The 17,310-nt window shown below is 41.8% G+C and overlaps 1 protein-coding gene across 1 annotated transcript in view; it reads right to left on the minus strand.

Annotated features, from left to right (window-relative positions):
* The window catches only part of TM9SF2 (transmembrane 9 superfamily member 2), a 395,116-nt gene that overhangs the window by 198,426 nt on the left and 179,380 nt on the right, over window positions 1-17,310 (minus strand). Inside the window, exons 8-9 of the mRNA XM_086934380.1 lie at window positions 13,847-13,926; window positions 5,073-5,181 (exon numbers count right to left, since the gene is read on the minus strand). Of these exons, the coding sequence (XP_086790506.1) occupies window positions 5,073-5,181; window positions 13,847-13,926 (189 nt within the window). The remainder of the gene's footprint in view (window positions 1-5,072; window positions 5,182-13,846; window positions 13,927-17,310) is intronic.

The following is a 17,310-nucleotide window of genomic DNA, read 5'->3' on the forward strand; positions in this document are numbered from 1 at the left end:
CTGTTGCGTTGCAAACCGGTCTAGAGTTGGTGTGCTCCACATTCGGAAGCTCCTGTTCACCTGTAATTGTTCTAACTCCCACTCGTGGCAACCTGTGAGAGATCTGCTGAGGTTGTCGGCTAGAGAATTTTGAGTTCCTTTGACATGCTCCGCTCCGAGGGTTATGCCATGCTTGATAACCCACTCCCACATCTCTTGAGCTTCCTACGATAGGGAGAGAGACCTCGTCCCCCCTTGTTTGTTGATGTAATACATGATGGTGGTATTGTCCGTACGCACCAGCACTTGAGGAGTTCGCAATTCTCTGAAGGAATGCTTGCAGAGAGAGAAAAATGTCTCAGTTCGAGAATGTTGATGTGTTTTTGCTGATATTGTTGAGACCATCGTCCCTGAATTTGAAGGTCTTGGAGGTGTCCTCCCCACCCCTCCATAGATGCGTCCGTGGTCAGGACAAACGCTGGGTAAGTGGCTAGGAACATGAGACCCGGAGACAGATTGCTTCTTTTTGACCACCAGTGGAGAGCCTGTATAGTTCGTGTGGTTACCTTTATGGAATCGTCGAATGACCCTCCAGCCTGCTGCCATTGTCTGTGCAGCTCTTCTTGCAGCGGTCTCATCCTGAGTCTTGCAAGCAGGACTAAACTGATCGCCGAAGAGCACATCCCCAGAAGAGAAGCGAATGTTCGGACAGAAACTGACTTTTTTCTTTAAATTAACCTTGCCAGGCTTTGTAACTTGTGCTGGCGATCCTGTGACAAGAACGCTTTGCATTGTTGGGTGTCTATTGTTGCTCCCAGAAAGGTTAGAATTTGGAGGGGTTGCAACTGTGACTTGTTGGCATTGAGAGTAAGTCCTATTTGCGATGTTTGGGATGTATAGGGATATGGAAGTAAGCGTCTTCCAAGTCCAGAGAAGCCATAAAGTCCCCTTTACTGAGGCAGCTCAACACATCTGCTAATGCCACCATCCGAAAACTCTGTTTCTTCAGAAACTTGTTGAGTCTGCACAAGTCGAGAATCGGGTGCCACTCCCCCGATTTTTTCCTTATGAGAAAGAATCGAGAGTAGAATCCTTTCCCTTTTTGCGAGCCTGGAACTCTTTCTATCGCATTCTTGCGGAACATGTTTAAACATTCTTTGAACAGTAAGTGAAGACGAGGGGAAGGGGGACCCTTGGGCGGGGTCGTAGGTGGTTTCTTTAAGAACTCCAGAGTGTACCCTCTTTGAACAAGGTTGAGGACCCACTGATCTGATGTGATGTTCTGCTATTGTTGGAAAAAGGCTGAGATCTTCGCGCCCACAGGGAGGGGAGAAGGTTCGACGGGCTTCCGGCAAAGTTCATTGTAGTTTATTTGAGTCGCGGCCTTGATTGCTCGGTCGCCGGCGTCCGCCTTGACGAGAGAAATTGCTTGAAGATGATTGCCTGTACGAAGACTGGTAATAAGGCTGTTTATATTGAGACTGGTATTGTCTGTTTTGCTGATTGTGGTAATTTCCCCTCGAGGAAAAACCATGACCCCTTGATCCTCTGAAAGATCCTCGCTTATACTGCAGGGTACCCAGCGACTTAGCCTTGTACGTGTCTGTCTTGATGGTCAATAAAGCGTCATCTATATGCTTACCAAAGAGTGATATGCCATCGTAAGCCATATTTAATATTTTAGTCTGTACCTCAGATCCAAAAGAGGTTGCTCTGAGCCATCCCTGGCGTCTGAGAACAGCAGCTCCTGCTAGCTGCCGAAAGTTCGTGTTTGCAATATCTAAGGCGCAGTCAATTATTTCTGATGTAGCCCGTTATCCTTCGAGCACTAACCTTCGTGCTTCCTGCTGGCGATCTTCAGGTATCAGTTTTAAGAATTCCGATAACTCTGACCACATCTGGCGGTCATAACGTGCCAAAATTGCCAGAGAATTCGCTGCCTTGATGGACGATACAGCATTGGTGGAGAACTTTTTTCCTATCAAGTCCAATCGTCTGCCCTCTTTATCTGGTAGAGTTGAAATTGGGGTATTATTAGGCAATTCGCCTTCCTCTCTTTCATCTTCATCTGATGATGAAGTATCCTGATTTCCTTGTGGTATTGGCTATACAAAGTGTCTTGGTGAGGTAGGCTCTTCTATCGGTGGTGGTGGCGTAGGTGTAACCGCCAGTACTGTAGGTACAGTTGGATTAGAGGGTGTAGGTGGAAACCTCTGCTGATAGTCGGCCAACATGGCCTGTAAATCCTGAATCAATGAAGGAGGAAGATGACTTGGGTCCTCCGAACGTGAAACCCTATGTGACTGTCTATGATAAGGAATAGACAAGTCTTCTGGTAAAAATGCTCATAGAAGTCGTCCTCTTCATCCTCTTCCTGACATTTTATCTGCAACTCTGATGGATGGCGTGCAATCCCAAAAGGTCCTTCCTCCTCGTCGTGATCTTCATCAGATTCTTCTTCCTCTACATATGTCTCCAAGATATGTGAAGGTAACAAAGGAGAAATATTGGTATAGTCTTGCTTATGGTACGTTTTTAATTGAAAATGGGTGTACATAACAGGCGATGCTTGGGACACCTGAGGTAATACAGACCAAGATTTCACAGGTCGACTTTTGGTCATAAAAGGACTCTACGTCGACATGGGCATCTTGACCAAAGGTGCAACAGCCGACTGTGTCATTGATGGGCTCGTCGTAGACTGAGTAGTCGTCGACGGGATCTTCGTTGACGAGGCCCTCATCGACGGAATAGTCGTCTATGGGCTCTTTGTCGACGGGGCTGCCATCGATGGACTCTTCGTCGACGGGGTTGCGGTCGACGGGGCTGCCGTCGTCGATGGGATTGCCGTCGTCGACGGGGTTGCCGTCGACTGGCTCTTCGTCAATGGACCTGCCATTGACGGGCTCTTCGTCGACGACTTAGACAGGGTTTTCGTGGACGATGACTTCATTGAGGGTACTATCGTCGACGGGAGGTCGTCGACGGTGATTTTTTAATGAAGGAGTGACAGAAGATTCTTTAACCCCAAAAGTTTTCCTAGAAGCAGAAACTTTTGATGACACAATAGGAGAGGTTATAGCTTTTGTAGAGACCGTAGATGAAGAACTTGAAGTAGAAGAAGTCACAGAGACTGTGTGAGAAGACACCAGTGAAAGAGTCTTGACCTGGGCTTTACTCACTGTTTTAGTAGCTGAAGATTTGGTAGACTCTGAAGGCGAAGATAAAGGTGATACAGAAGGAGGTGAAGACTAACTCCTTGTGTGTTCTGACGCTCTATGAGAGGATTTATGATGTTTCCTCCACTCAGGAGAAGAGCGGTCTATGGATCTGACTCTTTTGCTGGAAGTAGAGGCCCTGTCCTCATCATCCGTAAAAGTTGATTTGAACCATAAAAGAACTCTTGCCTCCCTGTCCCTGATGGTCTTGGCAGGGAAGGTTCGACATATCCTACAATCCTTTACAATGTGATTAGGATGTAGGCAGTAGATGCAGTCTTTATGCTGATCATCTACATGGACCCTCTTCTCATCACAGGTCCTGCAAGCCTTGAAGAGAGCTTTCTTTTCAGACATCCTGAAGGAACAAAGAAGAAAAACTGAATAGGCACTCAGGGAGACTCCTTTCCACACAACGTGCGGTGAAAATCTGAGGAGAACTGCCTCTGCTGGGAAGGTTCTAAAGCAGGGGTCTCCAAACCGGTCCTGGAGGGCCGGATCCATGCCAGATTTTTTGGATATCCCCATTGAGATACATGTAGGTATTTTAAAAATATGGCATGGATCCGGCCCTCCAGGACCGGTTTGGAGACCCCTGTTCTAAAGGGTGCTGGCTTCTGATTGGTTGGAGCTATTTTCAGCTCTTTTTCATATAATGAGGTAGATAGGCTACTAAGCTTTGGGCCTTTTGGACCTACTGTCTTGTCAGCCTACTACAACTTTATTCTAAGGCACTGCTTTTATATGTATTATTATCGTGGGACTCCCGCCTCAGCCACGGGGAATGATTCAGGCATGTGAATCTATGAAAGATACCCCAATACTGGATAAGGTAGGAATTAAACTGGCAGATATATTACAGAGACTGGCGATATGGGCCATTAGAACTATCTTGAACTCTACTTCAGGTCCCTATATTAGGTAATGGAAGTCAGCTGTTAAAAAGGTTACGGCTAGTAAAACTATTGCCCTACATAGAGAAGCCTGAGGCCTTGGTAAATACCCTGTTACCAGGAAAAGGGAAGAGCTACGCAAGGAATTTTCATAGACTAGAAGTAATGACACAACCCCCTTGCGAAGGGCAGGTCACCCACGGTCGTTGGACAGAGACCTTAGGTCTATAAGCTGGAACAGCAAATTATACGTCTTTTGCCATACATGCTTTTAACATACCATAGAACACCAAAGTACATTCTGAATGTTTCAAAACTTCCACTTTCCCTTTTCTCAATTAACGCTCTAATTCAGCTTTTGAACACAGCCATCCCCCACTGCTATAGCCATGGGAGAATTATTAGTTTTGTAATTAGCTTGACCTTCTAAATGAGTTACATGGTGTTAAATATGGCATTTTTATAATGCTACATAAAGTACTAGCGGCGCAATAAAAATTATACACTATATGTGTGGATCTTTTTACTTTATACTGCCTGTTTAAGATTAATAATACCTTCTTCTGTTTTATAAACTAACTACCAAGAATAACAATGCGCCTGGACACAAGCGTCATGTGATACAGTTTTATTATGTATGTTGTATAAATCTATGAAATGCAAATAAAAATATATTTTTAAAAAACAAAGAGAAAAATTAAGCCAACAGTGGTTAGGGATCTTCCCATAACGAATAGAAAGAATAAATCAGGGCTGCGCAAATTTTCACTGTTCTAGGATCTCACATCAGTTTAATGGAATTATATGTCCAGGATCCTATAAAGCAGAATGAATGTATCAAACAATTTACCTGGAATAAAATATAATAAATACATTACGACTGTAACACTGATCCATTGAATAAACAAATAATTGTTATATTTTCTTTAGTTGGCAATTAAAACAAACCGAAAACCACGTATTGCAGGAAAATGTAACTTACTGTAGAATCCATTTGATTGTATCTTGCAATATCTTTATGCAAAGTCCGTAGCATTATCATGGCTACCATTCCAGATAAGAATAAGACGATTACCAGAGAATTCATGATGCTACGAAACAAACAGCAACATAAATTGATCACTATCAATATAGTTTCATTTTAAGTGTCATATGATTAGAAGTTTGCATCTTACCCCTTTTCTGACCATTTAGAGATTACAATTCCCACCAAGATACCATCAGGCACTCTTGTAAACAGGAATACTATTATATGCATTGTGGAAAGAAGACATTGTTTAGTAACACAGTCTAGCGGCTATTTCATTTTCCTAAAACGAAACCTATCTGGAGTTGCTTCCAACAGTGGCTGAGATTACTTCAATTCCACCCATCACTATTTTTCTCATTTGCTCAACATTTTACAAATAATTTGTTTTAACAGTTTTCTTCGGAGGTTTCTGTTACACCCACCAAACGGTACTTTCGAAATAACAGGCAATGCTTCAGGAAAAATAACACCCATTAACGGGGCTAAATTATTATATTTATTGAGGTAGGTTATTTTTTTAACTTTATTTGTAAGCAGAAGAAATATTTAAAAACGTTTGAAATCAAGCACTAAAAAGACATACACTCTACACAAATGCAAAATTATGTATAATAAAGCTGTTAAAGTGTGGCATGTATGATGTAGGGACAAAGAGTATCCACAAAATATGAAATGACTGAATTGTTGATTCAAAGTTTCCAATAGCATAAGAGGTTTATCTCCTTCCATCTGCATCAGCTACCAACACCTATATGGACACAATTATGCATCTTCATACAGTATCACACAGATATTTTAGGGTGACTGCCAGGTGGTGGGTTCAGGATCCACCACCTCTCACTTTAGAGTCTTCCAGAAAAGGAAAAATTGGCAAATACAAAGTATCAACCTCTTCAACCATAACTCCTATTCGCCATCTTCATATATAAGGAGTGGTTTGTCAGACGGCAGGCTTCAAAAGGTGGAAGGTGTATGTGAAGGGAAGGAAGGCAAAGTCTGGAATTAGATCGCAAGTACGAAGCAATATGTAGGAGGCAGAATTAATAAGGAAGGATATATTTCTTTGCTCCCAAAAGAAATTCAAATGACAAATTCCTATAACTTAGTCTCTCAACTTTCATCCAGGAATATACACACAAACCTCGCTGGAAAAACAAGGACTGGGAACCACAGCTCGCTGATCTGCTGTTTGACATCATCATGCATGTGGAGCTGTAAGAATCTAAAAATAAATAATTTTGAGCTAGAGTGCCAAATGTCTTTCCTGATACATACGTGCTACACCAAAGCAAATTTTGGCACAATAAAGTGTATCCATTAGCCAAATATCATAGGGTATTTTCTGAGGTTGGACTAAAATTATAGACTAGGTAGAGTGCTGAACACCACCGGAAAGCTTGCCAATGTCTGGAACAACAACACAGTCCATATCACCCAGTTGTTTAAGGGGGTTAGTGATAATCCTCTTTAATGCTAAGGTGGCTAACACATGACGGGGAAGCTTTCATTTAAACTCTTGGTGGCAGAGTGCAGGCTGAATTACAGCAAGTTGTGTATATAACACAGGTGTCCTATAGTACAGGTCTAGTAATCTAATGGTCAGCCCTGAAGGGATAATGGAATTAAGCATCTTGAAGGCACTTGGTAAAACCAATCGTTTTAGCATGGTTTCCAAAATATGTGCCAGATTTACCACATGGAAAGGTTTGTCAAAGTTGTATTTGCTTAATAAACACTGGTTAAATATGCCCAACAATGCCAGGGGCCTACGTTGTATTGGCCCAGCTCTCCTTCCTCAAACTTTGAGGAAGGAGAGCTGGTGTGTTTGATTTATGGCTGGCTACTAGTGTGAGTTCTTCCATAGCATGCAAGAGCTGATGCCTGTCCAAAATATAACTTAGGACTTAATCAGTTAATTAATCAAATCTGGTCCATTTCTCTCACCCGATGGGGAGTGAGACAACGTTGGGGACATCAGGTTTCACAATTGCAATTAGTCCTGAAGATTGTCTCACGTGCTTAACACTATAGAGACAAAAACTTCCTAGTTCCACTTGTTCTGTAATTTTCCTACCATTAGTACAAATACTACAGCCCATTGATATGTTCTTCTGATTGCTTTTAGAGAGTGGAGTTGACATACGTTTGTCTCATACATGATTATTGTAATAAGATTGACAAACTACACACTAAACATGTGTCTGGTTGCATTTCTCTGTACCCCTACTAACATGTTATTCAGCAATATAGCTAAAGTGAATACAATAGCCTTATTTTTGTACGCTTGTTTTTCATTCATTTTTCCCCATGAATTGTGTTACACACGATTGATTTTGTTCATACAATTAAATTGATTATTTCCATATCTACACATTTGAATGCGTTTAATTCTGATGGTTTCAATCAAAGTGTTTTGTTGGCCATTGACTTTGAAGATATTCGGGTGGCAATTGAGGACATACAGGGAAATGGGAAGACTGGCTCAATGTAGACTTTTACAAAGTCAAGAAGAGTAGGTTAGTGAAGATTCTGCACAACGTGTTCAAAGATTTAGAGACGACGGGGTCTTTACATTCACAGTTTTACAGGGAAATTATAACTCTTATCCCGAAATCTGGAAAGGGCTGCTTGAATTGTGTGAGGTATTGCCAGATTTTCTTTTTTAACTTGCATATTAAACGTTTTAACAAAGGTAACTCTAGAATTGATACAACCCTCCCAAGTGGGATGTGTTACCGGGTGCCCTGCATGATAACATGCATAACTTTTCTGAGAATACTATGTAACAGGCACTTAATGTCAAAGATCAAAAGATCGCCCGGTTTCCTGATGCAAAAAAGGTGTTTGACTGTGGAGTGGAAATACATATTTCGCACTGTGGGACACGTTATTACTTGGGTCAGTATTTGTGGGGAAGGTGCCTTAGTTGCATGAGGAGCCAGAATCCAAGATTAATTGTGTGGGCATTTTGTCGGACTTTCTATTTTTCCTTGAACCCATTTCTGCTGCTGTCAGAACACATGAGGGTGTTCTTACTGTGACTTGTCTACATGCAGAAGAAGAACCCCTCTCACCACCAAACCTGGCTTTATCTCTTCTGAACTTAAGGATTGTAATCACCGACTTCTCATCCTTATTGAGGTATAGAGTGAAGGGGATACAAGCAAGAATCTTCCCCTTACTATTAACACCAGAGAGGTGTCCATGGGGCCTTAACCATTTTGATAGGCCACCAGGAACCTGGTGCCGGTGAATCAGTTAGAAGGACATGGTCAAAGATAATGTGAAATTTGCTGCTTTGAAAAAGCCTCTGCTGAGTTTCCTTTGGGGCTTTTAATTTGGAGACAGTTGTACAGGACTAAAATGAACTGAGATTTCATTAGGTTTTTTGCGTTTTTGGGTTATGTCCAGGCCTAGTATAAAAAACTCATTCAGAAAGTAAAAGATACATATGGAAGAGGAGGAGGTTTATACGTAAAGTGTTGAAGTTCCGCGCAGCAACTAGGTTTGGTGGACTCGGCCTGCCATGTATGTACTCGCACTACCTATCCAAAAGACTGGCCAGTCAAGTCCAAGGTCTTCCATTCTACATCTATCACCTGGGTGTGGTTGGCCATCGTGAATACAGTTTTCAGTGGCGAAGGAGAGCATCATGTACAATGAGACAAGTAATAGAGGTGGGGTTTTAATCCAGACATCTACTCTACACTGAAGGTATGGAGAGTTGAGCAGGCTGCTTAACGTACATCCACATCTCACTGAAGTGCCACTGTGGGGGAATGCCATTAAGATTGGAGACAATGACATATTTTTGTCCGACTCGGAGAAAGCAGGTATCAAAAGAGAGCAGGACCTATTGTCTGAAGGTCTTCTTAAACCCTCTGCAGACCTGCATGTTGAATAGGAGCTAAAGAACTCCCAGAAAAGGTATTACTTCCAATTAAGAAACAATGTATTGGTGAATCTTACACCATACAGAACGACACACTGTTGCAGTTTCAAAACCACTTTTTATTGTCCTTATTAATTCATCTTTAATGCTGTAAAGTGTATAATTATCTTTGTTTCTTCGTTATAGTTCAGACAAATTCAATGCGGTGTAAACATAGTCCAAATGTGGGATCTAAATCCCATCTTCAGGACAACACAGCTTTTAACTGACTACCACCTATCATGGTCTGCATATATGTTTGTCGCTTGCCTTCAGAGTCTGACTTACTGAGAAAGATTGTAATAGGTTTACAGCATTGAAGATGGTTAAATGAGGACAACAGAAAGATTCTGACACTGCAATAGTGTCCGCACAAATGGTGAAAGATTCACGAATATATGGTAGTTTCATGATTTCCTCCAACGGCTCATAGGTATTAAGGCCAACCAGTAAACATTTGAAACTAGCACAATAATTGGGAACCTCATATTTTTTCGGTTACTTCCAAGTGCCCCACTGTTTAAAAGTGATCCTGTCCCCTGTGCCGCAAAGTACGGCCACATACTCTCCCACACTAGTGTCCTCCTAGTCACTGCTTATGTATCACTTCCAAACGGAACACCACTGTACCATGTAATGGTCCCATTTCCATGTCCTTCCCTCCCTCCTCCACCTTCCTAGAGAACCAGCTGACCATTGTATGTGAAATTGCATATATTACTTGCACTGTAAGAATTATTGCATTATATATAAAAGTGTAGTGTAGAGGGTGAATACATGTCACGCAAACAATAGTTGCATTTTAAAGTGAAGGTGTGTGTTAACTGTCTGATTACGCCTTTATTGAAAATTTGGTGTTACTCTTTTCCTGTCAAGTTTGACTTGAAAAACCGATCTATGGTTTATGAACATGTTATACCAACTGCTAAAAAATAAAAATAAAAAGAGAAATACTGGGGAATAACCCCACAATGTCCCATCAGCTTATATTCTTCAGCTTCATATAATAATCTAGAGATGCTCAAGACAGCAGTGGGACTAGAGAGCCCTTGCAAAAGGTGTTTAAAAATTCTATGCTGCATCAAGCAAGCCTGAACCACTCCAAGGCATTTTTAGGAGCTCCTAATTTGTCCCCAACACTTCTGTAAAAAAAAAAAAAAAAGCCACTAAACTGAACATTTTACTGCTCGGATTTTCAAGTACACCAACTGAAAACTATATAATTTAAAGACCGTTCTAAAGAACCTATGAGTCTGGCACACTAAAGAGTAGCAATATTACTCAAAGACTGCTTCCCAACCATTACTCTATCCTCCAAGGACTCGCATTAAAAAAGAAAAACTTTCTCCCTTTCTTCTCTTTCTCACCCTATTCCCACTTGAATCAATCTCTCTCAGCCAATGTTACTATTTCCCATTTATCTTGTCTTACTCACTGCTCCCCTTTTCTCCTCTGTTATAATTATTTCCTTCGGTCTTCTCTCACTGTTGATTACCTTTTATTTACTGACATTCATCTACTTTCTTACTCTTATCCATCTTTGCCTACTTCTTCAAATCTGGTTAAGTTGCATTTCCCACAGTAACTGATCATTTCATACTTTCTTGTCCCTTGCTTGCCAGTCACCTCTGTTGTCTTAGCCCATCTTCCCCTTTCTCAAAAGGTCACCTTGGGTGGCTGGGTGCAGAGTTGCTTTTCAGCGTTGGTTGCCCAATGTTATCCTATGGGAGAAAAACATGTACTGCATTTGGGCACTTCACAGTAACTAACAGGACCAAGCTCCTGGACTTAAGGTTAAGTATGGGGCAAAGTCCAAGGAAGCACCAACAGGTCACCTCAGGTGGTACTGGGGTGGCGGGTTGCAGAGGTGCTTTTTAAGAGTCAGGTGCCAAAGGTTATCCTATGGGGATCGGTCCAGTTAAAAAGAGGCTGCAAGTTTGGACTGGGCGACCAGCCAGGCTGAACCAACAAGGGGGCTCAAGTCTTGCGTTGCTTGTTGCCGGGTAGACACCTTAGGTCCTCTTTTCCACGAGCCAAAGGCGACGGGTGCACAGGTGCTTTAAGGTGTGTTTTTGTCACTGGAGACACTTGTGGGCAAGAGGGGGTGCAAACAGAGGTTGCAAGCCGTGGAGGAGTCTCCTCATTGCAAACCCAAGGTGTGCTTCTTCTCTGGAAGGCTGGGAGGCCACGCTGGCACAGTCGGCCCACTTCAATTTGGGCTTGGAGCGACTAGTGCAGTGGTTCTGGTCGGTGTCAGATTTACATGATCCTGGAGTCCATACAGTTTAGGGGAACAGCTCTGCTGCTCCACTGGAGTTCCTGGGTCTTTGTAGAAGTACTAGCAGTCCTCCCAGGCTCTTGGAGGCACAGAATCTTGCAGGTTGAGTCGACTTTGATGAAATTGTCAGGGAACAGACGAACAAGCCAACAGGACTGGTGCCAAGTCAGTTGCTTCTTCCTCAGTTCTTGTTTTAGCAGTTCTTTTATCCTCCTCCTTTTGGGTCGGCAGGATCAGAGTTCCTGGTGCTATGGGCTCCCCTAAATACTAGATTTAGGGACGTTAGGAGAGTGTAGGGTCGTAGCCAATGGGCTACTGACCCTTGGGTCACTACGCCCCTCTATGACCATGAAGTGGGCATAACCCTGTCCCAGAGTTCCTAAGTTTCCGATCACAAAGATAGCCGACCCTGAAACTTCGTATTCAATTCAGGTAGCCCACCTTATGGGTGGAACTAGCCTGAGAGTCAGCACGCCTCTCTGACTACTAATTTCCCCACTTGTACATGCACCAAAGTGGCCCTGGACAGGTCTGCGTGGATATCCTCTCCTGGGAGGGAAGCCAGATTTGTATGCCAAAGGCAGTGGGCTCTTTGAAGCCCACTTGCCTTGGAATGGCTAATTCGCAGGTCATCATGTGGGAGAGGGATGAAAACATACTCTGCCCGCGCAGGCTTTGTTTCTGGCCTCCTGATAGCAAAGGCACTCACCCCTGGGGTCAGAAACTCATCTGTGGTGGCAGGCTGGCCAGGACCAGTCAGCCGTCACACTAGCAGTTGGTAGGTTTTCGGGGGGCACCTCTAAGGTGCCCTCTGAGTTGAAGAATTAATGAATCCATCACTGGAATCAGTGTGGGCATATTAATGCAACATCTCTGGTGTCAGTGAAGCCATCATGTAGCTGGGGAACTTGTTTTCACCAGTGTCTAGCACATATACTTACAATGGCTTCCCTGGTCACTTGTACTGGCAATAATGGAACTAATCAGCACAGGGGAATATGTCTACCCATGTAGTATAGTGCACCCTGCCGCAGGGCTGTAAGGCCGGCTGTAGGGGTGACATAGCTATACTGCATGCAGTATCTGTGGGCATTGCACACAGAGATGTGTGCCATGTTGTGTTTTCACTTTTGTCTTCACGAAGACACAGCCTGAAATGCCACTCTGCAATGACAATCTGCATTAGTTATGTGAGGGTTCCCTTAGGGTGACAATTCACGCTGCAGCCCTAGGTATCAGGGGTACCATTTACTAGGGACTTACAGGTACTGCTTAAGGTCTTGCCAATTGGGGTCACAACAGTACAGTCTTGTGAAAGAGATCTAGTACTGGAGCCCTGCATTTCGAGTCAAAATTGCATCAAATGTCAGGCAAAAAGTGTGGGTGACAATGTCAAAAAGGGGCACATTCCTACAATGACCATATAGTGACAAAATTATAACTAGGAAGACACAAAAATCGAATTTGAAATATGATCTCTATTTAACTAACGAAAAGTCACTTTCCGTTCATCAGTTTCGGGATGAAGGATGGTGTATGTCCCGCTCGATTCACTGTCAATTGAAATTTACGAAAAGATGCATGCACTGGGCGCCAAAGCCAATTTGCTCCATTAAGCAACTTAATAGCACATTTATGTAGCAACATTTAAAGTTTTTAAGAATTCTAGGCTATGTACTTGAACAGAAAAAATAAAAATGTTTAAAATGCCACATAACTCAAGAACGTTCATCCAACGGAGGCGGAGATATAGCTTTTAAAGCAGCATCCGTTCCCTCCAAAATCTTTAAATTTCCAATTGTTCAAGTCAGCCCCGAAGAGATTACGTAAAATTGCTATGTGAAAACTCACCATTTACCACTGAAAGCTAAAGTGGGAGACACCCGAAATACAACATGGTCTTGCACACACAGGCAAATGATCTGGACAGACACACTGAGCATATTATGAGAAGTTATGATAAGAATAATAGATCAGGTCAGAAAGTGGGCCATACAGGGAAAGTGGCCAAATATGAATCCTGAACAAAATCGGTGAGGCTCCTCCTGCCATTGTACTAGGGATAACCAAATGAGATACAAATAAAGAAGTGTAAGGAAAGTTCTCCCAACCCATCATACAATACTAATGTAGCATTTCAAAACACGGTCCACATGAACAGGGACAGACTTTAATGCTTGCATACAAAGAGGAAAGAAATCTCAGGTGACCCTAGTTCCGAGAACAGACACTGACATTTAAATAGGTTCCAATGGCACAGTTTAGTGTAGACAGAAGTTCTCTTCTATTTTAATGGGATGCAGAATCCAGACCTATATAAATCTAGTCTTTCAGCTGGTTTTAGAATTAGTGTTGGACCCTAGTGTTTAACTATTGTCTTCTTTGTTTTGTTTTCAAACCAAGAAAAATTATTTAAAAGCCAGTATAATTTTAAGCAAACAGTAACTGAAACTATACCTGAAAAAACAGCTCTCAAGTGTGTTTAGTTGAAAACATCTAGATAAAGGACTTACTCACCTAAACCACTGAATATGTGTGTGAGGCATGGATTCCAAAATGTAATCCCATCTTGAGGCCCATCGAATGTTCTTTTCCTCCTGAAAACAAAAGATCTCATCAAGTACATGGTTGTGACAAATCTTACAGGCTGTCAAATATGCTAACTGGTTTTGATGCAATCCCTTACAAGCAACCCAGTCCATTTCAACCATTAAAAGACATATTTTGTTGAGTCTTTAATGATTCTCTTCAAATTAGATATGGGAGTTCACAGAATACTGAGCCTATGAAAGTTTAAGATGAATAAAAACCTAGGTTAACTCTACCTGGTTGACACTGCTATACTAACCTGAAGAGATCACAGACATAATTTTTTATGATTTGAGGCAATAAATGCACACAAAATAACAGTTGGTAAAACAGTGAATTCGCCACAAAATACGGTCGCCAAAAACTTCAATTACAACAACATATCTTTCATCACTTAACATCTGCAGCCGCATACGAGATGTCAATGGATTCTCACCAACCCAAAAGAAGTGCATAAACACATTATTTATTTATTTCTGCATAAGAGTGGGCTCTCATGGACCTCACAGCCTGGGCTGAACAATCCCTGGCACTCACGCCCTCTGCACACAGGTTGACAGTGCCATGCAGTTGCTCCAGCAGGCATTCTACGTGATGCTTCAATACAGAATTGATGCAAAACAAAGGTAGAAAACTATCACCAAAAGCAGTCTATCTTCCTTGGTCTACTTACAGTAAATAGAGAAAGGAGCACCCTGTAACCTTTGGATCATGGGGATTAAGGAATAATTATGGGGTTCCGCTTTAGGGACAGACTCGTAACTATGTGTATATGCAAAATCCTTGAAGTCACCTTGCAGAGAATAGGGACTTAACAGAGTCATAGCTCTCACAGTTAAGATTTTATTATGGTTAGTTCATTCAAAAATATAGTGCTTATTAAAATAATTCTAAATCCACAGACGTAGTAATGTATAATATATATATATAAATATATATATTGCATACAAAGACGACGCAGAGTGCAATTTACTAATCTTTATTAGCTGCCGCTACCAAACGGGTTTCAATTGACTCGCAGTCTTGTTCACTGGTAATTGAGCTTCTAAGCACGGCCATTTTTAAATTGCATGACGTGTATACCATTAAAACTACAACAGTGACTACAGTGAAAACAGACTCGTAGTTTTTCAACATTTCTGCAGAGAAACACACAATAAAGTTTCATTGAAACAATTGCTACATGATTATAAAGTGAACCAATATCATGTAAACGTTCAAATATACATTCTGACATTTGTAAATTACTAGCGTTGTGCTTTTGCCCATTATAACGCTCCTGTGAGCATATTCGTATAAAATTCGTATACAATTCCATTATGACAAGCCCCCGTTTGCTTATTCTTAGCAAATGCACCTTTGTGTGCTTACTTCATGCGCATTCTTATGGCAACGCATGCTCTTTACGTTTACATGCATTGCGGCATTCTTTAACAGTTTTGAACTAAAGTTTATTTATAATCACGCTCAAGTGAGCTTATAACTTCCTTCATTGTATACATTGGTTACACCTCTAATTTCATGTCTTAGCCTCTTATGAGTTATGCCCCAGTGGGCTTACAATCTTTTTGATTGTGTAACTCTCAGTACGCTTCCTCAGCAATGAGCTTGTTTCACCAAAAGTGCATATTAAAAACTAAGTACGCATGTTAAAATCTTCTAATCATTACATTTATTGCTGATGCTTGTTACTCTTCAATACCTTACAAATGTGTATGTAGGTCCTCCTCCATGTTCAGGCCCCCCGGTTGTTTAGAATGGAGTTCACTAATGTAACGGGACTCTAGCCTCCTCAGTTTTTGTCCTGTTACCTCCCCTCACATTCATTTTAACAGAATCAATGACATAGTACGACAGGCCTCTCGTATCCTTATTGTGGACTTTCTCAAAATGTCGGGCTACCGGGTACGTTCTGTCCCCATTCTTAATAGCCCTTAAATGCTGCAATATGCGCTTACGCACTTCTAGGATAGTGCTGCCCATGTACCGCAGGCCACTGCAGTACGTAGATCGCATAATCCGTTTTGTATGAATATCTTCCTTTGATCTTCAAAATCTTATTGGTCAAACCTAATCTGTACTGGTCAGGGTTTGTCCCATGCGTGCACGCCTTGCATTTCTGGCATTTGACAAAGCCTTGTTTTTTATTCAACCATGTAGTTTTTGTATTCTTGATGGTACTACTTACAAGGGTCTGTTTAAAGGACCTAACTTTGCGAAAAGTGATTTGTGGTCTCTTAGTAACCTGTTCACCTAGTACTGGATCATTTTTAATGATGTGCCAATGTTTGAGTATTCTTCTCACCTCATCATGCTGTCTGATAAATGTAGTGTTAAATCTACATTGATTACCACCTTTTGTCCTTTTTTTTCGGCGCATCATACAAAATTTCCTCTTTTTTCTTTTTTGATGCCTTTTGTATGCCACTATCAATCCACTCTACAGGATACCCCCTTGTTTTGAATCTTCTTTTCAACACTCCCAGCTCCTTATTGCTCTCTTCTAGCACACTACAATTGCGTCTTACTCTTAAAATGTCATCATTACATTTTAAGAGTAAGACGCAATTGTAGTGTCACATATTAGTGACAGAGGTGGATTTCTTGGATGTCGAGGCAGGTAAAATCAATACCACATTACATAGACAATTTAACGCTTCATGCGTCGAGTGCCCACCCCCAACAACTAATCAAAAGCATACCGTACAGTGAATTATTGAGAATCAAACTAATATGCAGCACCACATACCAATAGGAGGTATGCAAAAAGGAGGCACTCAAAAGATTGACAGAGAGGTTACAGCACATCCATCCTCAACCAAGCCTTGACTAAGGTCACTATGAGGCCAAGAGAAACACTTTTAGAACCCACCAATACCACCGCAGATGACACTGATGAAACCAATACACCCAGACTCATCCTTACTTTTAACAAACAGCACCTCCAAATTCGATCTATTATTAATCGTAATTGGTCGATAGTGCTGACGGATGCAGTCCTAGCCCCTGAATTACCAAACACCCCAACCATCACATTCCGTAGAGGGGTGTCAATGAGATCCCAAATTTTGCGCAGCAATCCAGAAACCTTAAAAAACAAAAAAAACAACCTGGCTTCAAACCAGACAAGGTTTGTATAAATGCTCATCTTGCAGGGCTCGTAAATTTGGTATTTCTACCACCAAATACAAAATCACTTTTAGCCCCAATGAGATCAAAATTCAAGGCACTTTTAATTGCAAAACAGAGTACGCTGTATATGTTCTGACATGCACCTGTGGCCTCATATGTAGGCAGTACCAAACTACAGGTGGATGTCAGAATCCTACAACACCATAGGGCAATAGTCAACAACAATACAGCGTACCTGGTTGCCAGACACTTTCAAACAG

The sequence above is a fragment of the Lissotriton vulgaris genome, chromosome 8 (assembly GCF_964263255.1).
Source record: "Lissotriton vulgaris chromosome 8, aLisVul1.2, whole genome shotgun sequence".
Classification (NCBI taxonomy): Eukaryota; Metazoa; Chordata; class Amphibia; order Caudata; family Salamandridae; genus Lissotriton; species Lissotriton vulgaris.